The sequence below is a fragment of the Theropithecus gelada genome, chromosome 16 (assembly GCF_003255815.1).
Source record: "Theropithecus gelada isolate Dixy chromosome 16, Tgel_1.0, whole genome shotgun sequence".
In the NCBI taxonomy this organism is placed as follows: domain Eukaryota; kingdom Metazoa; phylum Chordata; class Mammalia; order Primates; family Cercopithecidae; genus Theropithecus; species Theropithecus gelada.
Window position 1 is genome coordinate 63564127 of NC_037684.1, and position 22475 is coordinate 63586601.

A 22475-nucleotide genomic window follows, 5' to 3' on the forward strand; every position below is an offset into this window, starting at 1 on the left:
ATAACTGCTCTCTTATTTCCCAACAGCTACAGTGTTTCATACCCACAGTGTCCATCTTATCCTCTCCCATTGACTGATTGAGACAGAGTTTTGCTCTTGTTGCCCAGGCTGCAGTACAGTGGCACATCTTGGCTCACTGCAACCTCTGCCTCCTGGGTTCAAGCAATTCTCTTGCCTCAGCCTCGCAAGTAGCTGGGATTACAGGCGTGAGCCACTGCGCCTGGCCACACGTTTATTCTTTAGCTGCTCTTTCCACTGTCATTCTCTCTTTGCAGGCTCAGCTAGCACTCTGTCAAAGCCTTTACATTTTCTCTAGCCTTTACCTCCTTGTCTTATCTGCTGTATCTTTTTGTGTGCATTTTCAGTTTCTCTAAATAACATCTTGCTATAGATTTTGTTCTGATCTTATTTGCAATTAGTACTGTGTTGTTAAAATCCACCCGTGCTCTATGACAATCAAAGCTATTGCTGCACCATGCTCTGCAGTATGAGTTGTGCCACATTTTACCTGCTCACATTTCCACTGAAGAGCACCCATGGCACCTCCAATTCTCAACCACAACAAATCATATAGCAGTGAACTTTTTTTTTTTTTTCCCAGACATGGTCTTGCTCTGTCATCCCAGCTGGGGTGCAGTGGCATGACCACAGGTCACTCCAGTCTTGACCTCCTGTACTCAAGTGATCCTCCCACCTCAGCCTCCTGACCTCAAGTGATCCGACTACAAGTGCATGCCACCACGCCTGACTAATTTTTAATTTTTTGTTTGAAATGGAGTCTTGCTCTGTTGTTCAGATTGGAGTGAAGTGGCATGATCTTGGCTCACTGCAACCTCCGCCTCCCAGGTTCAAGCAATTCTCATGCCTTAGCCTCCTGAGTAGCTAGGATTGCAGGTGCATGCCACCACGCCTGGCTAATTTTTGTATTTTTAGTAGAGACAGGGTTTCACCATGTTGGCCAGGCTGGTCTCAAACTCCTGACCTCAAGCAATCCACCTGTCTCGGCTTCCCAAAGTGCTGGGATTACAGGCGTGAGCCACTGCACCCGGCTAACTTTTTAATTTTATTTTATTTTATTTTATTTTATTTTATTTTATTTTATTTTTTTTGAGACAGCGTTTCGCTCTGTCACCCAGGCTGGAGTGCAGTGGCGCTATCTCGGCTCACTGCAAGCTCCACCTCCCGGGTTCATTGAGACAGAGTTTTGCTCTTGTTGCCCAGGCTGGAGTACAGTGGCACATCTTGGCTACTGCAACTTCTGCCTCCTGGGTTCAAGCGATTCTCTTGCCTCAGCCTCCCGAGTAGCTGGGACTACAGGTGTCCACCACCACACCCGGCTAATTTTTTGTGTTTTTAGTAGAGACGGGGTTTCACTGTGTTAGCCAGGATGGTCTCAATCTCCTGACCTCATGATCCATCCGCCTCACCTTCCCAAAGTGCTGGGATTACAGGTGTGAACCACCGTGGCCAGCCTAATTTTTTAATTTTTTATTTGCAGAGACACGATCTTGCTATGTTGCCCAGGCTGGGCTCAAGTGATCCTCCTATCTCAACCTCCCAAGCAACTGGGATTACAGGCACATGCCACTGTGCCCAGCTATTACTTGATATTTTCTTGTTTGTATTTTCTTGTTTATAATTTGTAAGCTTGGAATCTTATCTGTCTTGTTCACTGCTATATTATCAGCTCCTGAAACAGTACCTGGCACCTAGTAAGTGACCAGTGAATATATGGCTGAATGAATGAAGGCAGAAAGGTTTGTCTAAAATGCATTTCTTTTTCTAGCAATACTTCCTCACGTTAAATATTTACATTCCCTATGATCAGGCAATTCATCCTCTGGGGCACGTGACCTGAAGAGATTCTTTTACAGAAGACATACATGAGGCTGGGTGCAGTGGCTCATGCCTGTAATCCCTGTACTTTGGGAGGCCGAGGTGGGCGGATCACCTGAGGTCAGGAGTTCAAGACCAGCATGGCCAACATGGTGAAACCCCGTCTCTACTAAAAATACAAAAAAATTAGCAGGACGTGGTGGCAGGCGCCTGTAATCCTGGCTACTAGGGAGGCTGAGGGAGGAGAATCGCTTGAACTCGGAAGGTGGAGGTGGCGGGGAGCCAAGATCATCCCACTGCACTCCAACCTGGGCAATGGAGCGAGACTCTGTCTCAAAAAAAAAGACCTCCATGAGAATGAAGCTGGGAAGTTAGAGGCGACCTGGGCATCCGTCTCTGAGAGTGTGAGGGTGAAATGTGGGTATATACTGTGGAGTGTCATGCAGCAATCAGAAGTACCAGGTTAGGTGTACACATGACAACATGGATGGATTTTTTTTTTTTTTTCTTAAGACAGAGTCTTGCTCTTGTCGCCCAGGCTGGAGTGCAATGACGTGATCTCGGCTCACTGCAACCTCCACCTCCCGGGTTCAAGTGATTCTCCTGCCTCAGCCTCCTGAGTAGCTGGGATTACAGGCACCCACCACCACACCTGGCCAATTTTTTGTGTGTGTTTTTAGTACAGATGGGGTTTCACCGTGCTGGCCAAGCTGGTCTTGAACTCCTGACCTTGTGATCCGCCCACCTTGGCCTCCCAAAGTGCTGGGATTACAGGTGTGAGCCAGTGCGCCCGGCTGCCAGGATGCATCTTAAAAACACATTGCTTAGAGAAAAAGGGCGAGAAATAAGATGAGACATATACAACAGGTGGGGGGCAGTGGCTCACGCCTATAATCCCAGCACTTTGAGAGGCTGAGGTGGGATGATTGTTTGCAGCCAGGAGTTTGAGACCAGCCTGGGCCACATAGGGAAACTCCATCTGAACAAATAATTTAAAAAATTAGCCAGGCATGGTGGCACACACCTGTAGTCCCAGCTACTTGGGAGGGGCTGAGGTGGGAAGATTGCTTGGGCCTGGGAGGTAAAGGCTACAGTGAGCTATGATCCTGCCACTGCACTCCAGCCTGGGTGACACAGCAAGACCCTGTCTCAATAAAAAGTAAAAAAAAAAAAAAAAGAAAAAGAAATATACACACACACGCACACACACACACACAATGACATGACACACATAAAAAGAATCATTCCCACAAACAACAAACCATGTCTCTCAGAGTATATCAAAAACAAAACGTATGCAACATTGTAATTGCTTGTGGAGGAGCAGGGAAGTAAATGGGGTTGGGGGTGTTATAAAAGAAAAAAAATCAAGCCAATGGAGGAATGAATGAAATGTTCTATCCTGCTTAAAACTCTCCAGTGACTTCTCCTTGAAAACTCATAGGGAAAGCTCAAGCCCTTTAGCTTAATTCTAAAGGCCCAAGATCTAATCCACTGCCACCCTGCCCACCCAGGTCTCAAGCACGGCCTCCTGACCAGTCTTCCTGACATTGCTACAAGTGGCTATTTCAGTTTAACTAAAATAAGACTTAAAATTCAGTTCCTAAGTCTCACCAGCCACATTTCGCAAGCTCAATAGCCATATGAGGTTCATGGATACTGTATTAGCACGGATAGAGAACACGTCCACCCTCAGAGAAAGGCCTAGCAGACAGCACTGCTGTTCAACCAACTCTATTTTTTACTTTTATTTTTTTGAGACAGGGTCTCATTCTGTCGCCCAGGCTGGAGTGCAGTGGCACAATCACGGCTCACTGCAGCCCTGACCTTCCCAGGCTCACACGATCCTCTCGCCTCAGCCTCCGCAGTAGCTGGGACTACAGGTTCACATCACAACCCCCGGTTCATTTTTGTAGTTTTGGTAGAGACAGATTTCGCCATGTTGCCCAGGCTGGTGTCTAGCTCTCGGGCTCAACTGATGCCCTCACCCTTGGCCTCCCAAAATGTTAGGATTATAGGCATGAGCCATCATGCCTGCCTTCAACCATCTCTGTAAATCTCAGTACTCAGGATACTAAATCTTCTGTTCTAAAAGTTTCAGAGATAGTTTCCTATTTGAATTAATTTCCCTGAGATTTCTTGAGTGCTTTCCTCTGACCATCTGGACTGGGAAACAAGTGCACCAGTAACCATCATATCTCAGCACTGGTTAGCAACTCTGTGGGTCACCTTCTAAAAATATTTCACATAGTTTACAATAAAATATGCATATTCCTTTATTTCTTCAACAAACATTTATTGAGCACCTATTGTGTGCCAGGTGCTAAAATGTGCTAAGGTACAGTAGTGAATTAGACATACAAGATCCCTGTGGCAGGCTGGGAGCACTGACTCACGCCTGTAATCCCAGGATTTTGGGAGGCCGAGGCAGGTGGATCATCTGAGGTCAGGAGTTTGAGACCAGCCTAACCAACATGGTGAAACCCTGTCACTACTAAAAATACAAAAATTAGCTGGGCTTGGTGGCGTGCACCTGTAAATCCCAGCTACTCAGGAGGCTGAGGCAGGAGAATCATTTGAACCTGGGAGGCGGAGGTTGCAAGTGAGCCGAGATTGCACCACTGCACTCCAGCCTGGGTAACAGAACAAAAGTCCTGTTGCCAGGCTGGTCTTGAATTTATGGCCTGAAGCAATCCTCCTGCCTCAGCCTCCAGAGTAGCTGAGATTATAGGCATGCGCAACTACGCCTGGCAGTTTTCAAGAATATCTGAATTCTAATCATGGTGAGTGGGTGTAACCACAAGGAAGTAGGAAATAAATGTGTATGTCATTAAGACAAGCTAGAACCCAAACAATTGTATTTGAATATTTTCTTTTTTCCTTCTCTCTTTCTCTTTCTTTCTTTCTTTTTTTTGATGGAGTTTTGCTCTTGTTGCCCAGGTTGGAGTGCAATCTTGGCTCACCGCAACTTCCACCTACCAGGTTGATTCTCCTGCCTCAGCCTCCCAAGTAGTTGGGATTACAGGCATGCACCACCACGCCCAGCTAATTTTGTATTTCTAGTAGAGACGGGGTTTCTCCATGTTGGCCAGGCTGGTCTCTTTTTTTTTTTTTTTTTTTTTTTTTGAGACGGAGTCTGGCTCTGTCGCCCAGGCTGGAGTGCAATGGCCGGATCTCCGCTCACTGCAAGCTCCGCCTCCCGGGTTTACGCCATTCTCTTGCCTCAGCCTCCCGAGTAGCTGGGACTACAGGCGCCCGCCACGTCGCCCGGCTAGTTTTTTTGTATTTTTTTTAGTAGAGATGGGGTTTCACTGTGTTAGCCAGGATGGTCTCGATCTCCTGACCTCGTGATCCGCCCATCTCGGCCTCCCAAAGTGCTGGGATAACAGGCTTGAGCCACCGCGCCCGGCCCAGGCTGGTTTCAAACTCCTGACCTCAGGTGATCCGCCTGCCTCAGCCTCCCAAAGTGCTGGGATTACAGGAGTGAGCCACAGCACCAGGCCATTTCTTTCTTTCTTTCTTTTCTTTCTTTTTTTTTTTTTTTTTGTGAGACAGAGTTTCTCTCTTGTTACCCAGTCTGGAGTGCACAATCTCAGCTTACTGCAACCTCCACCTCCTCGGTTCAAGCAATTCTCCTGCCTCAGCTTCCTGAGTAGCTGGGATTACAGGCATGTGCCACCGTGCCTGGCTAATTTTTGTACTTTTAGTAGAGACGGGGTTTTGCCACGTTGACCAGGCTGGTCTCAAACTCCTGACCTCAGGTGATCTGCCCACCTCAACCTCCCAAAGTGCTAGGATTATAGGGGTTAGCCACCGCGCCCGGCCAAATCATTTCTCTCTCTCTCTTTTTTTTTTTTTTTTTTTTTTTGAGCCTCCTGAGTAGCTGAGATTATAGGCATGTGCCACCACACCTGGCTAATTTTTTTGGATTTTTATTTTTTTAATTTTTTTAGGAGATGGAGTCTCGCTGTGTCACCCAGGCTGGAGTGCAGTGGCTCAATCTCAGCTCACTGCAACCTCCACCTCCTGGGTTCAAGCCATTCTCCTGCTTCAGCCTCCCGAGTAGCTGGGGCTACAGGTGAGCACCACCACACCCAGCTAATTGTTGTATTTTTAGTAGAGATGGGGGTTTCACCATGTTGGCCAGGCTGGTCTCGAACTCCTGACCTCAAGTGATTTGCCCGCCTCGGCCTCCCAAAGTGCTAGGATTACAAGCTTGAGCCACCATGCCCGCTTGTGTATTTTTTTTTTTTTTTTAAGTAGAGACAGTGTTTCACCATATTGGCCAGGCTGGTCTCGAACTCCTGACCTCGTGATCCACCTGCCTCGGTGTCCCAAAGTGCTGGGATTATAGGCGTGAGCCACCGTGCCTGGCCGAATCATTTCTCAAGGAGGAAACTTTTTTTTTTTTTTTTCCTTGAGACAGAGTCTCACTCTGTCGCCCAGGCTGGAGTGCAGTGGTCCGATCTCAGCTCGCTGCAACCTCTGCCTCCTGGGTTCAAGTGATTCTCCTGCCTCAGCCTCCCGAGTAGCTGGAACTACTGGTGCGTGCCACCACACCTGGCTTATTTTTTGTATTTTTAGTAGAGAGGGGGTTTCACCATGTTAGCCAGGATGGTCTCGATCTCCTGACCTCTGATCCGCCTGCCTCGGCCTCCCAAAGTGCTGGGATTACAGGCGTGAGCCACCGCACCCGGCTCAAGAAGGAAACTTCTATGTGAACAGAAGAGAAATGCTTAATATGTAAATTAGACAGAAGGTCAGGTTGGGGGCAGTGTCTCACACCTATAATCCCCGCACTTTGGGAGGCCGAGACGGGTGCATCATGAGGTCAGGAGTTTAAGACCAGCCTAACCAAGATGATGAAACCCCGTCTCTACTAAAAATACACAAATTAGCCGGGCATGGTGGTGGCACGCACCAGTAGCGAGACTCCATCTCAAACAAAAAAAAAAAAAAGAAAAAAAAGAAGGTCAAAGAGAGGCTCTCCAACAGTTTTCAGAGAAGCCCTGATCCATGGTTATTAATATTCCAGGATTCTTCTTGAAGAGAAGACAGGCCTTTTTTACACTAAAGACAAATGTACTAAGCTCTTAGAGTTGTATGGTACTAGTCCTGAAGGAGGTGCAGCTAATTACCTTGCCTTGATTTCCAGGCTCTTTGAGCTTTGTCTTTTCACTCCCCCTCCTCCGCCCCCCGAGATGAATTTTCACTCTTGTTGCCCAGGCTAGAGGCAATGTCACAATCTCGGCTCACAGCAACCTCCACCTCCCGGGTTCAAGTGATTCTCCTGCCTCAGCCTCCCGAGTAGCTGGGATTACAGGCAAGCGCTACCATATCCGGCTCATTTTCTTTTCTTTTTTTTTTTTTTTTTTAAGTAGAGACGGTGTTTCTCCACATTGGTCAGACTGGTCTCAAACTCCTGATCTCAGGTGATCTGCCCACCTCAGCCTCCCAAAGTGCTGGGATTACAGGCGTGAGTCACCGCACCTGGTCTCATTTTTTTTTTTTTTTTTTTTTAATAGAGAGAGAATGAACAGATGGACCAACCAATATGGATATTCCATTGTCTTAGGTAATTTCAATTCATTTGTAAATAATCTGATACTGCCATATCTTTGTCAGTCTATTATGAATCTGGTTAGCTTAAGTCAGGTGTATCTTTATTCAACATTAAATTGATATTTATAACATACCAAGTATTTGCCAGGCACAATTCTAGGAGCTGAGTACATGGTAGTGAACAAAACAAACAGGTTCCCATCCCTTATACAGATTTATTCTAATGAGGAAAACTAGACATTAATAAAATAATTATATAAATATATGAATATCAACAATAAATGCTATATTTGCTGTGACAGCATGTAACACAGGAAGCTGACTTAGTATGCTAGGTCAAGAAAGGATTCCCTGAGGAAGTCACTTGAGTTGGCCAAAGAAATGTGGACCTTGGCCGGGCGCGGTGGCTTAAGCCTGTAATCCCAGCACTTTGGGAGGCCGAGACAGGCGGATCACGAGGTCAGGAGATCGAGACCATCCTGGCTAACAAGATGAAACCCCATCTCTACTAAAAAATACAAAAAAAACAACTAGCCGGGCGAGGTGGCGGGCGCCTGTAGTCCCAGCTACTCGGGAGGCTGAGGCAGGAGAATGGCGTAAACCCGGGAGGCGGAGCTTGCAGTGAGCCAAGATCCGGCCACTGCACCCCAGCCTGGGCGACAGAGCGAGACTCCATCTCAAAAAAAAAAAAAAAAAAGAAAAGAAAAGAAAAAGAAATGTGGACCTTTCAAAGCTGAAGACTCTACCGCGGACTGTGGTGATTCCATAGACACAACATCACTGGTGGCCTTCCCAGGGGTTATCTTGTCATGCCACAATTCTACATGATATTTTGCCCTTGTTTTTCTCTGTATATGCCTCAGTCTTCTGTCCAGATTATCTATGCTTCTAGATCGAATGGACGCTCCTGGGGGCTGTGAATACCCAACCCCTTTTTGATATCATGGAGCTTCTGCCTTACCCTTAGCTTGGTCAAGACACTTAGTCAATGTCTCAGAGAAATGAACTGGTTAAGACTGTCAGGCTGAGCGCAGCGGCTAACGCCTGTAATTCCAACACTTTGGGAGGCGGAGGCAGGCAGATCACCTGAGGTCAGGAGTTTGAGACCAGCCTGGCCAACATGATGAAACCCCATCTCTACTAAAAATACAAAAAAAAAAAAAAAAAGATTAGCCAGGTGTAGTGGCACACACCTGTAGTCCCAGCCACTTGGGAGGCTGAGGCAGGAGAATCGCTTGAACCCAGGAAGCAGAGGTTGCAGTGAGCTGAGATTGTGCCACTAGAGTGAAAACTCTTGTCTAAAAAAAAAAAAAAAAAAAAAAAAGCCTGTTGGCCAGGCACCGTGGCTTATGCCTATAATCCCAGCAGTTTGATCACTGGAGCCCAGGAGTTCAAGACCAGCCTGAGCAACATGATGAAACCTCATCTCCACAAAAATTACAAAAATTAGCCGGAGGCAGTGGTGTGCACCTGTAGTTCCAGCTACTCAGGAGGCTGAGGTGGGCGGATCACCAGACTCTGGGAGGCAGAGGCTGCAGTGAGTCATGATGGTGACACTGCACTCCAGTCTGAATGACAGAGTGAGACCCTGTCTCAAAAAAAAAAAAAAAAAGTGGCTGGGTGTGGTGGCTCATGCCTGTAATCCCAACAATTTGGGAGGCGGAGGCAGATGGATCACCTGAGATCAAGAGTTTGAGACCAGCCTGGTCAACATGGTGAAACCTCGACTCTACTAAAAATACAAAAAATTAGCTGGGCATGGTGGCACGTGCCTGTAATCCCAGCTACTCAGGAGGCTGAGGTGGGAGAATCGCTTGAACCCAGGAGGCGGAGGTTGCAGTGAGCCAAGATCTCACCATTGCACTCCAGAGTGAGACTCCGTCTCAAAAAATAAATAAATAAAAGTGACCAGGCACCGTGGCTCACACCTGTAAATCCAGCAGTTTGGGAGGCTGAGGCGGGCGAATCACGAGGTCAGGAGTTCAAGACAAGTGTGGCCAACATGGTGAAACTTTGTCTCTACTAAAAGTATAAAAAATTAGCTGGGCATGGTGGCAGGTGCCTGTAATCCCAGCTACTTAGGAGGCTGAGGCAGGAGAATTGCTTGAACCCGGGAGGCGGAGGTTGCAGTGTGCAGAGATCGTGCCACTGCACTCTAGCTGGAGTGATAGGGCAAGAATCTATCTCAAAAAAAAAAGTAATAATGCTGCTTTGAACATTTATGTACAACATTTCTCTCTCTTTTTTTTTTTTTTTTTCTGAGACAGGGTTTTACTCTGTTACCCAGGCTGGAGTGCAGTGGTGTGATCACAGCTCACTACAGCCTTGAACTCCTAAGCTCGGGCAATCCTCCCGCTTCAGCCTCCCCAGTAGCTGGGACTACATATACATATGACCACGCCTGGCTAATTTTTAATTTTTTAATTTTTTTTTGTGATGGAGTTTTTTTTTGTTTGTTTGTTTTTGTTGTTGTTGTTGTTTTTTTGTGAGACGGAGTCTTGCTCTGTCACCCAGGCTGGACAGTGTCACCCGCCACCTCGCCCGGCTAGTTTTTTGTAATGTTTAGTAGAGACAGGGTTTCACCATGTTAGCCAGGATGGTCTTGATCTCCTGACCTCGTGATCCGCCTGTCTCGGCCTCCCAAAGTGCTGGGATTACAGGCTTGAGCCACCGCGCCCGGCCTGTGATGGAGTTTTGCTCTTGTTGCCCAGGCTGGAGTGCAATGGCATGATCTCAGCTCATCGCAACCTCTGCTTCAAGCAATTCTCCTGCCTCAGCCTCGCGATTAGCTGGGATTACAGGCATGCGCCACCACACCAGGTTAATTTTGTATTTGTAGTAGAAACGAGGTTTCTCCATTTTGGTCAGGCTGGTGTCGAACTCCTGACCTCAGGTGATCCACCTGTCTCAGCCTCCCAAAGTGCTGGGATTACAAGCGTGAGCCACCGCGCCCAGCTAATCTAGATATTTTCTAACAGTGGAATCATAGAATATGCGACCTTTTGCATCTTGGCTTTTTTCACTTAGCATAATGTTTTCCAATATTCATCCAGTTATATATAGTATGTACTTCATCTCTTTTTAAGGCTAAATAATATTCCACTGTATAGATCTACCACATTTAAAAAACCATTCATCTATTGAAGACATTTGGGTTCTCTCCACCTTTTTTGCTACTGTGAATAACTAGTGCTATGAATGCTCACATGCCCAGATTTGCTCTGAGTACCTGTTTTTAATTCATTGGGAGTATATATACGTTGGAGTGGAACATTGGAGTGGTCATGGGAACAATAAATACTTTGAGAAAAGCAGGTGTTGGACTTTTTTTTTTTTTTTTTTTTTTTTGAGACGGAGTCTCCCGCTGTCGCCCAGGCTGGAGTGCAGTGGCGCAATCTCGGCTCACTGCAAGCTCCGCCTCCCGGGTTCACGCCATTCTCCTGCCTCAGCCTCCTGAGTAGCTGGGACTACAGGCGCCCACCACCGCGCCCGGCTAATTTTTTTTTGTATTTTTAGTAGAGACGGGGTTTCACTGTGGTCTCGATCTCCTGACCTTGTGATCCGCCCGCCTCGGCCTCCCAAAGTGCTGGGATTACAGGCGTGAGCCACAGCGCCCGGCCGGTGTTGGACTTTTGAACAATGTACTTACAAAGTTTTATTTTTTTCTTTTCTTTTTTTTTTACAAAGGAAAGGGCATGAATTTCAGAAAATTGAGGGCAAGTAGCTAGGGGTTAGTGTAACAGGCTACACAAATGTAATAATTCAATCTAGTGTTTGCAGTTCACATGTATCATGTCACAAGACTTTTTTTTTTTTTTTTTTTAGAAACAAGGCTGCTGCCCAGGCTCAAGTGCAGTGGTAGGGATTATAGCTCACCGAAGCCTCGAACTCCTAGACTCAAGCTATCCCTCTACCTCAGCCTCTCAAGAAAGAAGAGTAGCTAGGTCTACAGGTACCAGCCACTGAGCTGAGCTTTTCTTGTTTTTGTTTTTTTAATTTTTTATTTGTAGAGATGGACCCTTGTTATGTTGCCCAGTGTCGTCTGTGACTGCTAGCCTCACGGGAGCCTCCCATCCCCGCCTCGAAAAAAGCTAAGACTACAGGTATGAGCCACTATGCCCAGCCCACGCTGCAGAATTTTTGCAACGTCCTGAAAAATTGGGAAGTTCAGGCATAATTATTCTTATTTTATGGGAAAATAATTAAGGCAGAGCTATCTGAAGTAATTCCTTAAAGACACAAAAGAAGGGCCGGGCGCGGTGGCTCAAGCCTGTAATCCCAGCACTTTGGGAGGCCGAGGCGGGTGGATCACGAGGTCAGGAGATCGAGACCATCCTGGCTAACATGGTGAAACCCCGTCTCTACTAAAAATACAAAAAACTAGCCGGGCGAGGTGGCGGGCGCCTGTAGTCCCAGCTACTCGGAGGCTGAGGCGGGAGAATGGCGTGAACCCGGGAGGCGGAGCTTGCAGTGAGCCGAGATCGCGCCACTGCACTCCAGCCTGGGCGACACAGCGAGACTCCGTCTCAAAAAAAAAAAAAAAAAAAGACACAAAAGAAGGATGAGATCCCAAGATCTTTGGTCGCTTGTTTCCGTCCTTGTTTTTTTTTTTTTTTGAGATGGAGTATTGCTCTGTCGCCCAGGCTGGAGTGCATTGGCGAGATCTCGGCTCACTGCAATCTCCGTCTTCTGGGTTCAAGCGATTCTCCTGCCTCAGCCTCCTGAGTAGCTGGGATTACAGGCGCCCGCCACCATGCCCGGCTAATGTTTGTATTTTTAGTGGGGATGGGGTTTCACCATGTTGGTCAGGCTGATCTGGAACTCCTGACCTCAAGTGGTCTGCCCGCCTTGGCCTCCCAAAGTGCTGGGATTACAGGTGTGAGTCACCGCGCCCGACCACTTGTTTCAGTCTTGTTATCCAACAAGGCAGCCATAAAAGTAGTGCAAGACTGTAGTCCCAGCTACTCGGAGGCTGAGGCAGGAGAATGGCGTGAACCCGGGAGCGGGAGGCGGAGCTTGCAGTGAGCCGAGATGGCGCCACTGCACTCCAGCCTGGGCGACACAGCAAGACTCCGTCTCAAAAAAAAAAAAAAAAAAAGAAAGTAGTACAAGAAACCCAGGAATTGGAAGAAGACTGCTAAGTTTTGGGAAAAGCGAAATGGGGGGCGGAGTGGGGGAGGGCAAAGAAAATAAAGTTGGGAAAATAGATCGTCTCCAGCCTCACGGTCTCCTATGATTAAGACAATGTCAATGTAATTTAACATACCACTCTCGCTGTGTCGCCCAGGCTGGAGTGCAGTGGGGTGATCTCAGCTCACTACAACCTCCACCTCCTGGGTTCAAGCGATTCTCCTGCCTCTGCCTCCCGAGTAGCTGGGATTACAGGCGCCCGCCACCACGCCTGGCTAATTTTTTTGTATTTTCAGTAGAGACGGGGGTTTCACTACGTTGGCCAGGCTGGTCTTGAACTCCTGAACTTGTGATCCGCCCGCCTGGGCCTCCCAAAGTCCTGAGATTACAGGCCTGAGCCACCGCGCCCGGCCTACCACTATTTTACTTATGTATTATTTATTTATGTTTTTGAGACTGAGTTTCGCTCTTGTTGCCCAGGTTGGAGTGCAATGGCGCAATCTCGGCTCACGGCAACCTCCACCTCCCGAGTTCAAGCGATTCTCCTGCCCCAGCCTCCCGAGTAGCTGGGATTATAGGTATGCGCCGCCACGCCTGGCTAATTTTGTATTTTTAGTAGAGATAGGGTTTCTCCACGTTGGTCAGGCTGGTTTCGAACTCTCGACCTCAGGTGATCCGCCCGCCTCGGCCTCCCAAAGTGCTGGGATTACAGGTGTCAACCACCGCGCCCTGCCCACCACTCTTTTTTTATAGACAATTTTTTCTGAAGGATCTCGTAGACAATTCTTTTGGGAACCGCAGAGCACAGTTGGGGAAAACACAGTAATACCATCTAAGTCTCTTTACTGAGGACCTCAAAGCGGAATGGCCTCTACCGATGCCATAGAGACCAATACGGACTGCGGGTTTAAACAAGATGGTGTCCGCCGCAGCACCGCTCTATCTTCCCGGGTGAACTCTATGGCAGAGCATAGGCGTTCGATTTAGAGAAGTGAAGCCGAGATGGGTGGGAACCCGACCACACTACCGCGCTAGGAAGAGTGGGGCGGAAAGACATCTTCCGCGCATGTGTGGAACTGGGGGGACTGATTCCAAGACAAGGGGCCCACCCCCCAGAGCAAGTTTTCTGAAACGTGTGAGTCGTTTAAGTTCAGTTAAAGCCGAAGTGGGGCGTATCCTGAGACGCATGCGTTCTAGACGAGACAAGTGATCCAGCGGCGTGGTCTTTTCAACGCCCGGCGTACACACGACGTCTGAGGTGGAAGGGGCGTTTAGGATTCCGAACACGCATGCGTTCTGAGACCCAGGCGTTTCCTTTAGAGGGTGTGGAGTGCAGGGCTCCGTATTGCGCAGGCGCAAGGACTGTCCGGTAGGACAAGCGGTCTATCAAGGGGAGGGAAGAGGAGGTTGAAGAGATTAAAAAACCGGGGGCGCCTGCGCGTTGCAGATTAGTTGAAGACGCTCAGGGTTTGTGAGGGGCGGGGTCACGTATGCGCGTCATTGGCCGGGTAGGTGGGAGGGAGGGTGGAGATGGGGAGGGTGTGTGCGCTTGCGCAGTGCGGGGGTGGAGGGCGGAGGAGAGAGATAGCACGCTTGCGCGGCTGTCATAGGGCTGCTTGGTTGGTCAGCGGGGAGTCGGCGCCTGCGTACTAAGACCCGTGTGCAGCAGCGGCGGCGGCGGTAGAGGCGGCGGCGGCGGCGGCAGCGGGCTCGGAGGCAGCGGTTGGGCTCGCGGCGAGCGGACGGGGTCGAGTCAGTGCGTTCGCGCGAGGTGAGAGCGGGCAGGGCGCGCGTGCGCGGTACCTTGGTTTGGGCCCGGGAGAAGATGGAACGGCGCGGGGGTCGGGGAGGGGGCAGAGGGGAGCGGCGGCCGCCGCCGCACGGGTTCAGCCGGAGAGCGGCGCGAGGTGCGGAGAGGCGCGGGCGCGCGCCCCGGTTGGCGCGCGGGGTGACGGTTGGGGCTGGCCCGGTGACGTTGGAGCGACGCAGGGCGGGGGACGGCGAGCCGCGAGGCAGCCACGCGGGAGAGGCCGCCAGGCGGCCACGCCGGGGCGAGGGCCAGGGGCCAGATCGGCCCACCGGGGCAAGGGTACCTGGGCCGTTGAGGACCCGGCGCAGCGCGGCCACGTGAGGTGGGGGAGGGGGCTATTCGGTGAGAGGGCATGATGGGGGGGGTTGGCGGACGGCCGGGGGGAGGGGAGGCGGCGTGGCTCCGGCCTGGCGCAGTCTCTGAGGAGGGGGCGGCCGCGGCACCGGAAGTGCCCCCCACGGGAGGCTGCCCTCGGGGTCGCAGGCCGCATGGCCGAGCGTGGACCGGGGCCGCATGGCAGCGCGGGGACCCCTCCCCCCCAGGTCCCGGCCACCGGAAGCCCAGAACGGCCACATGGTCTGCAGGAGCCGGCAACCCCTAGCGCGGGGAGAGCTAGCCCTCGCGGGGTGTCCTAGGGGGCCTGGGATTTTGAGAAGTGGGAGAAGCCGGAGGCTCGGGTCCTGATCACCCCGGAGGGCATGCTGCTGGCATATGTTAGCGCTTCCCAACCTCAAGGGCCCCTGGAGCTTTCCTGCAAAACCCTCCTGTGAAGTGTGGCGGCCAGCCAGGTGTAAGTGGCACTCCTTCGAGCTGGGAGGCCGGAGAAATGGGGAAACAGGGCATTTGGACAGGAGCCCAACTCTTCTGTCGGCCCGGGCGGACAGCGCCTTCAAGTCTCCGGCAGATGAGTTTCCCACCGTGATAGGCATTCTTCACCTTGTCACTGTCTTCCCGTTGTAACTGGTTTGGGAGTTCCACGGTTTCGAAGTCCTTAACTCTACTAGCCTAGTATGATTTTCTACTACTCACTACTACCAACCTTTTGCTTTCATTTTATTGTCATTCACCACCCCCCACCTCTCCCACTTTCTACTGACTGTACTGGCCCGGCCTGAAAAGCCGACAGGACAGATGCATCCTGGGAAAAGTGGGAGGGCCTTCCAGGAGAGGCTGGGTTCCTGGGTTCTCTTTGGGAACCAAGATCGAGGTGTTTGGCAGGGGGATCATTTCGGAAACAACTTTGCTTTCTCCCCCTTGGCTTGTTGCAAGTGCATGTTGGCGAGGCGGGAATCCCCCAAAGAGGCCTTGTGGTTTCCTGTAGCAGTGACTGGTTTGTGTGTGGATGGAGGGGGGGCGGTGTAACAGATGGGTGGGGCCTTGTCCTCCGGTCTCCACCCTCCCCCCCACATTAGCCCTGCCCTTTTGCTGGATCATAGCTGCTCACCTAATTATAGCCCTGGCTGTGTGTGGGGAAGAGGGGTGGTTGGTTTCAGTGGCAAGTAACACCTGAGTCCTCCCCCCTCCCAGGAAGTAGGCCTTTTCTCATCTCTGAGATTTGACATTCCAGCTCCCTAGAGCCTTCCTTTCCCAAGCCACCACTCTAACTTTGATTTATGCGGGAGAAACCAGCTATTCCACCCTCCCATACACACACCAGTTCTTGAGTATATTTGAGCCCAGTCAGTATTTTAAGTTCAGGAACTTTGACTTTATTTTAGGTGGGTAATGGAATAAAGAGTTGGGAAAATGTTTCTAGAGAGAAATGGGATAGATTGGAGGTCCTGTTAACCTCCATGCTTATTCACTTCAGTTCTCTTCTTGGCTCTAGTTGGAATCGAAGCCTCTTAAAATGGCAGATGATTTGGACTTCGAGACAGGAGATGCAGGGGCCTCAGCCACCTTCCCAATGCAGTGCTCAGCATTACGTAAGAATGGCTTTGTGGTGCTCAAAGGCCGGCCATGTAAGATCGTCGAGATGTCTACTTCGAAGACTGGCAAGCACGGCCACGCCAAGGTTAGAATTTCACCTCCACATCTTGCCTTCCCCGTGCCTCCAGTATCCTTGGCGCTCCCAGCAGCAAGCTGCCAACAGTGCTGACTTTCCTTTAACTCTGCTTTTACTGTCTGATTCTTTTTGTTTAGCACTCAGCCTTCATACCCATTCAGACAACTACACCTGCTCCCCAGTCTTCAGCCTCTTCTGTGGTTACCCTTCTGTCCCCCCATCATTATCTGGTAGTCCCTCCGTTTCTCCAGCTTTGTGCCAGTCTCTTAACTTCAATTGGTAGGCCTTTATGCTCTAGCTATTCAGTTGCTCCTTCCTTATTATTGGTTTTCACTTTTTCTTCTCTTGAGCCATTGTAGCTGGTTGTTTCCATCACGTTGCCCAGGGTTTCTCCAATTCTACCAGAATGTGGCCTTCCCCTGGAGGGACTCCTGCGTTAATTCTGAGCTTTCAGATCACCTTGCTGCTTCGTTCCCCAGTTCTAGCTTTCCCTTTGGAACTCTGATGCAGAATCAAACTGCCCCTACCTGTCCCATCCCACTCTCCTTGGGTTCCTTGAGCCTCCATGCTGTCATGGGTTTTAACATTCTTGCTAGCACTTCCCTCATCATCTCAGATTTTTCCTGTCTCTAGAAGTTCAACTTGGTTCGTTCTTGTTGAGTTTCTTGTGGTGTTTTTCCTTAATCAGTTTTTCCATCTTTTGACTTGACACTGATCTTGGGTTATTCCCTAGTGTCTGGATCCTTCTCTGTGCTCTTCTGGCTTCCTTATTTTCTAGCTACATAGTTATTTTTGATCTCCCTGCAAGTCCTTTTTTCTCTTCAGCTCTTTCACATTTCTTATTTTCTTATCTTTCCCCTTCTACCTTCCTTATTTCCCAATTTCTCAGCTCCTTCTCCTGGTGTCCAGAAAACTCTTCCAAACTTTTACCCAGACTCCTCCCACTACCCTAGACTCCTAGCATCTTATCTTTTATCAAGGTAACCGTCTTCTCTAAGCCTGCCATGCAGTTTTCTCTTGTGCTGTCAACCCCAATTTCAACGGTGGTTTTTTAGCCTCTGTTGTTTTGTTTTCTTTAAGAGGCTTTACTGTTTCTTGAGTTGACTGGTTCAATTCCAATACTCCAGTCTTTGCCCCAACAATGTAGTCTGACTTCCCTCATCAGGCAAGGTCACTTGGCGCCTTTGTTTCCTCCGTCTAAAGAGTTCGGTTGGGTTTCTCTTTGTGACGCTCACATACAGGTCCACCTGGTTGGCATTGACATCTTCACTGGGAAAAAATATGAAGATATCTGCCCGTCAACTCATAACATGGATGTCCCCAACATCAAAAGGAATGACTTCCAGGTATGTAGATGGTTTGGATGAGGATGGGTTAGCCGTTCATGGTGGAGGGAGAAGTTGGGGGATAGGGACTGACCAGGAGAGCTTGTGCTGGGAGAGGAAGGAAATGGCAGGAGAGGGTATTTGGTATTAGTTTGCTATCACTCCAGTTTGTCTATCAGAGCCTTTACTGGGCCTCCTGGGCCTACTACCTTCAGCTTCCTTCCCTATCTGCCCCCAGCTGATTGGCATCCAGGATGGGTACCTATCACTGCTCCAGGACAGTGGGGAGGTACGAGAGGACCTTCGTCTCCCTGAGGGAGACCTTGGCAAGGAGATTGAGCAGAAGTACGACTGTGGAGAAGAGATCCTGGTATGGTGCCTCCCTTTTTCTTTCCTTTTTTTTTTGGAGATGGAGTCTTGTTCTGTTGCCCAGGCTGGAGTGCAGTGGCGCAATCTCGACTCACTGCAAGCTCTGCCTCCCGGGTTCTCGCCGTTCTCCTGCCTCAGCCTTCTGAGTAGCTGGGACTACAGGAGCCCGCCACCACATGCGGCTAATTTTTTGTATTTTTAGTAGAGACAGGGTTTCACCACGTTAGCCAGGATAGTCTTGATTTTCTGACCTCGTGATCCGTCCACCTTGGCCTCCCAAAGTGCTGGGATTACAGGCGTGAGCCACCACGCCCGGCCCCCTCCCTGCTTTTGTGCTCAGCTTTGTTCTGTACGTTTCTTCCTGAGCTCAGACATCTCCTGGCTCTCTCTCTTGCTCCTCCAGATCACGGTGCTGTCTGCCATGACAGAGGAGGCAGCTGTTGCAATCAAGGCCATGGCAAAATAACTGGCTCCCAGGTGAGTGTGACAAATCCCTCACTGTCCCCTTCACATTTTGTTGTCCTCAGCAGATCTGCTCTAGTCTTAATTGTTCCAGGCTTACTTTGTGCCCCTAGCCTGGCCCTGTCTTCCCTATCCTTCCTGTTGAAGGTATTATCCTATCTTACTAATTTCTCTCTCCTACCTAGGGTGGCGGTGGTGGCAGCAGTGATCCTCTGAACCTGCAGAGGCCCCCTCCCCCAGCCTGGCCCGGCTCTGGCCTGGTCGTAGGCTGGACTCCTCCTACACAATTTATTTGACGTTTTATTTTGGTTTTCCCCACCCCCTCAATCTGTCGGGGAGCCCCTCCCCTTCACCTAGCTCCCTTGGCCAGGAGCAAGCGAAGCCGTGGCCTTGGTGAAGCTGCCCTCCTCTTCTCCCCTCACACTACAGCCCTGGTGGGGGAGAAGGGGGTGGGTGCTGCTTGTGGTTTAGTCTTTTTTTTTTTTTTTTTTTTTTTTTTTTTTTTTTAATTCAATCTGGAATCAGAAAGTGGTGGATTCTGGCAAATGGTCCTTGTGCCCTCCCCACTCAGCCCTGGTCTGGTCCCCTGTTGCCCATAGCCCTTTACCCTGAGCACCACCCCAACAGACTGGGGACCAGCCCCCTCCCCTGCCTGTGTCTCTCCCCAAACCCCTTTAGATGGGGAGGGAAGAGGAGGAGAGGGGAGGGGACCTGCCCCCTCCTCAGGCATCTGGGAGGGCCCTGCCCCCGTGGGCTTTACCCTTCCCTGCGGGCTCTCTCCCCGACACATTTGTTAAAATCAAACCTGAATAAAACTACAAGTTTAATATGAAGCCCCCAACTCAGCTGCTTATTTGAATTAAATGGGTATATTTGGAAGCTACAAAAAGACTGAACTCTGCCACTGAGTTCATTGGAACCCGCTGTCTATCACTGACTTGCTGTGGACCTGCCAGTCATCCCCCCACCCCCCAAGCAGCCTTGACCTATTCCAGACAGTTGGGTGGGAGGCAACACAAACAGCAGCAGCCAGGGTCAGTGGCAGGTAGATTTTATTGGCCTGGGACACACGGGGGGTACCCTCACCCACAGTGGGGCAGGGGGCATGATGTTGAAGATACAATCTGATGGTCACTTGTGGTAGAATCGCGGGTTCTGGCTGTGTTGGATGAAGGGGAGCCGAGGGCCAGGTTGGCTGGTAGCTGCAAAGCCCGACTGGCGGTGGTGATGAAAAGAGGGCTTTGTCACTGGGTGTACTCTCCCACCTAATGCCCTACTGGTAACCACCCCCAGAGAGGAAGAAAAACCAGGTGATGTGGACCACCGGTCCTACCTAATCCTGCTTTTCTGGATCCCTAGTGTAGGGATTCTGACAGGTAAATTTTATTATCATTCTTACCTTTCCTGCTGGTTGCATCTGCACAGGGAGCTGTGGGGAAGCAAGGAGTCCAGGGGCTGGATGCAGAGCCTGGGGGTGCATGGGGCGCAGAGAGGACTGCAGAGAAGAGAGGGCCTGAGGCATACTGAAGCTCCCTTTAACATATCCCTAACCCTGACCTCCCAAGGTGCCATACTCACTGAGTCGGAGAAGCCAGTCTGCTGGTTAGCATGTTCCATCTGCTTTTGCAAGGACAGGGCACCACCAGGCTGGAGGAAACCTACGTGGGGAAGAGGAGCATGTGAGATGAGAATGAAACAGGGAGGGGAGGACCCAGAGAGCTAGAGCTCCTGCATGGGATGTTATCACCTGTCTGAGTGGGCTGAAAGTGGCCGTGCACGGCATAGGGCTGTGGCTGTGGCTGAGATAGGTACTGCACTGCAGGGAATGCTGAAGGAGCTGAGAAAGGAAAAGACAGAGCCATTAAAACCTTTTACTCAATGGCATTCCTCCTTTGACGTTGAGGAAGGCCAAGCCCCATCCCTCCTATTACTCACCTCTGAGCTGCTGACTAGGACTATAAGCTGGCTGTGTGGGCCCATAGTGAGGTGGGGGCTGAGCAGTCCCATAGGCACCACCAGGACTGCCTTGGAATTGTCCATGCTCTGGTGTCCCCGCAAAAGCAGCTGCTGAGCCCACATAGTGCCGGGTCTAAGGAGGGAGAATGAGAATTCGCCTATAAACCTGAAAGCTGAAACCCAGTGACTTGTGTGTATCTGTATGCCCCATTTCCCCCTAAACTTAAGTGCTTAATATGTTTGTGACTTGAATACTGGTGGCAAGGATGCATGGATGGAAGCAATAGGGGCTGGGCATCCAATCCTACTCTCACCGTAAGCACTTGGGGTCCAAACATTTGTTTGGCTCTGTCAGCTGCCATGAGGGTGCCTGGGCGATTGTGTCCTCCAGGGCTCCCTAGAAAGGGAGAAGGGCTTCATGATGCTGAAATGGGAGGCTGCAACCTGTAAGAAGGCCGGTTCCATCAGGTGGTCTCTTTAGTCCTCACCCTGCATGCTGAGGAGATGAGTTCCTGTGTGGACAGTCAGGCTCTGCTGGTATGCAGCTGATGTCAGGGTGGTCAGGTCACTGGAGAGAGAGGAAGGCAGGTCAAAGCCAAGGACAGATGCCTTCTCTTTCGCCATTAAACACTAGTTCTTTTATTACTTGATCCCAGTTCCACTTGGCCCCCATTTCAGTTTTTAGCACTCTGATCCCACCTCTGTTCCTTTCGCCTCCGTTTTTCTTCCTCATGTAAAACTTTCTTGAGCTGCAGGAAAAGCTGATGCTTCTCTTCCTGTAGGGCCAAAAGCTTCTCCTCCAACTTCAGAATCTGGGAGGGAGTGGGAAGAGAAGATGAAGGCAGGGAGAGTCAAGGGAAGAGATCAAAGCTGGGAGAGTTCAAGGGACTGCTTACTTGTTCCTTGGTCTCCTCTAGTGACATTCTCTCTTCCATCTCCTTTTTCTTCCTTCTCTCCTGTTCTTCCTTCATTTTCTGTTCCATCATCTTATCCACCTCTTCTTCCTCTGGAGAATCAGGCAGAATGAAGAAGAGGCAGGGTAGTGAAAACAGTTCCAACGTTAGATTGAAGACCAGCAAAACCCAGTCATCCCAACACGCCTGTGTGCTCTTTGCCTCGAGGGGACAAGCTCCCCCATCGCTGCAATAGGGAACGGAGAGGCTTTATCAGGTGCTCTCCAAGGTCCTTCCCGTCTCAAGGGTTCTGGAGCGTGGACCAGGACGCTTAAATCCCACCACAACGGGGCTATTCCTTCCCTCCTCTGCGCTCGGCAGCGGGCTCACTGGTTGGCCGCTGGGTTGAGGCCAACCCTGAGGTACAGGAGCCATTCTGGGCCGTGTGTCCCCCCGCTATGGCCCCGGCTCACCCTGCCGCTTGCGCTCCCGCTCCATCATAATGTGCCGGTGCAGCGCCCTGGCCATGGCGTTGGAAAGCTTGGGGCGCTCCAGGAGTGCGGGCATGGTGCTGCCGTGGGCGCTCGGGCCGTGGGCGCCCGGCTCTGTCTCTGACTGCCAGACCTCAGACGGCGCCTGCGGGGAGGCGGGCGCTCAGAGGGGGCCGCGCCCGGCCCAGGCGGAAGCCCGTCCGCCCGACCCGCTCGCCGCCCCGGTCACGTGTCCCAGGAGCCCGCCACCCGGCCGGGCCCGCAGCCCCCGCTCCACCGCGCGCGCGGGCGGTGCCGGGATCCCCGACTCGGTGCTGCCGCTCCCTGCCCAGCCAGCCCGGACGCCAGCCCTCCCTACCCGCCTTCTCTGCGCTTTCTCAGCAGCTCCGGCGCGCCCTGGCCCGTGCGTCACATCCGGCGGCCCGGCCAAGTCCTTCCGGAGTCACGTCTGCGGCCGACCTCACGGGTTGGGTGAGAGAAAGCGGAAGCGCGCTGCGACGGGTGCCCGCGGCGTCCAAACCCCGTAGCCGGGAACGCGGGCGACGAGGGCTGTAAACTGGTCTTGGCATCCTCAGCTCTCTTTAATTTCGCGGGCCCACCTGGTGGCACCCCAGGGGACGCGGGCTCCGGAGAGGG

The 22475-nt window shown here is 50.9% G+C and overlaps 2 protein-coding genes across 8 annotated transcripts; one reads left to right on the plus strand and one right to left on the minus strand.

Annotated features, from left to right (window-relative positions):
* Nucleotides 1–11696: 11696 nt before the first annotated feature.
* On the plus strand, nucleotides 11697–19332 carry EIF5A (eukaryotic translation initiation factor 5A). 6 transcript variants are annotated; one of them, XM_025361779.1, is made up of 7 exons: nucleotides 11697–11701; nucleotides 14249–14299; nucleotides 16167–16352; nucleotides 17585–17689; nucleotides 17907–18038; nucleotides 18441–18514; nucleotides 18685–19332. In XM_025361779.1, the coding sequence occupies exons 3-6, from the start codon at nucleotides 16188–16190 to the stop codon at nucleotides 18501–18503; spliced, it is 465 nt and encodes a 154-aa protein (XP_025217564.1). In that variant the 5' UTR covers nucleotides 11697–11701; nucleotides 14249–14299; nucleotides 16167–16187; the 3' UTR covers nucleotides 18504–18514; nucleotides 18685–19332. The 6 variants fall into 6 exon arrangements, with proteins under 6 accessions (XP_025217564.1, XP_025217560.1, XP_025217561.1 ...); XM_025361775.1 differs by lacking the exons at nucleotides 11697–11701; nucleotides 14249–14299 and adding an exon at nucleotides 13552–13663; XM_025361776.1 differs by lacking the exon at nucleotides 11697–11701 and having other exon boundaries at nucleotides 13926–14299; nucleotides 18441–18520.
* A 202-nt stretch (nucleotides 19333–19534) lies between these two features.
* GPS2 (G protein pathway suppressor 2) lies at nucleotides 19535–22436 on the minus strand. 2 transcript variants are annotated; one of them, XM_025362299.1, is made up of 11 exons: nucleotides 22198–22436; nucleotides 21822–21984; nucleotides 21352–21461; nucleotides 21155–21267; nucleotides 20944–21023; nucleotides 20770–20852; nucleotides 20435–20588; nucleotides 20247–20336; nucleotides 20078–20157; nucleotides 19899–19994; nucleotides 19535–19714 (listed from the first exon to the last, which is right to left on the minus strand). In XM_025362299.1, exons 2-11 carry the CDS (start codon nucleotides 21913–21915, stop codon nucleotides 19631–19633), a joined length of 984 nt encoding a protein of 327 aa, XP_025218084.1. In that variant the 5' UTR covers nucleotides 21916–21984; nucleotides 22198–22436; the 3' UTR covers nucleotides 19535–19630. The 2 variants fall into 2 exon arrangements, with proteins under 2 accessions (XP_025218084.1, XP_025218083.1); XM_025362298.1 differs by having other exon boundaries at nucleotides 19536–20157; nucleotides 22198–22254.
* Nucleotides 22437–22475: the final 39 nt, after the last annotated feature.

Excerpts from the sequence above, each read along its gene's own strand:
- GPS2 (XM_025362298.1), bottom strand. The coding sequence starts at position 21,915 with ATGCCCGCACTCCTGGAGCGCCCCAAGCTTTCCAACGCCATGGCCAGG. Across the intron at positions 21,024-21,154 it reads CGGAGGCGAAAGGAACAGAG|TGACCTGACCACCCTGACAT; the intron begins GTGGGATCAGAG and ends CTCTCTCTCCAG. Across the intron at positions 20,337-20,434 it reads TCCTAGTCAGCAGCTCAGAG|CTCCTTCAGCATTCCCTGCA; the intron begins GTGAGTAATAGG and ends TTCCTTTCTCAG.
- EIF5A (XM_025361775.1), top strand. The coding sequence starts at position 13,595 with ATGTGTGGAACTGGGGGGACTGATTCCAAGACAAGGGGCCCACCCCCC. Across the intron at positions 13,664-16,166 it reads GAGCAAGTTTTCTGAAACGT|TTGGAATCGAAGCCTCTTAA; the intron begins GTGAGTCGTTTA and ends TCTTGGCTCTAG. Across the intron at positions 18,039-18,440 it reads ACTGTGGAGAAGAGATCCTG|ATCACGGTGCTGTCTGCCAT; the intron begins GTATGGTGCCTC and ends TTGCTCCTCCAG.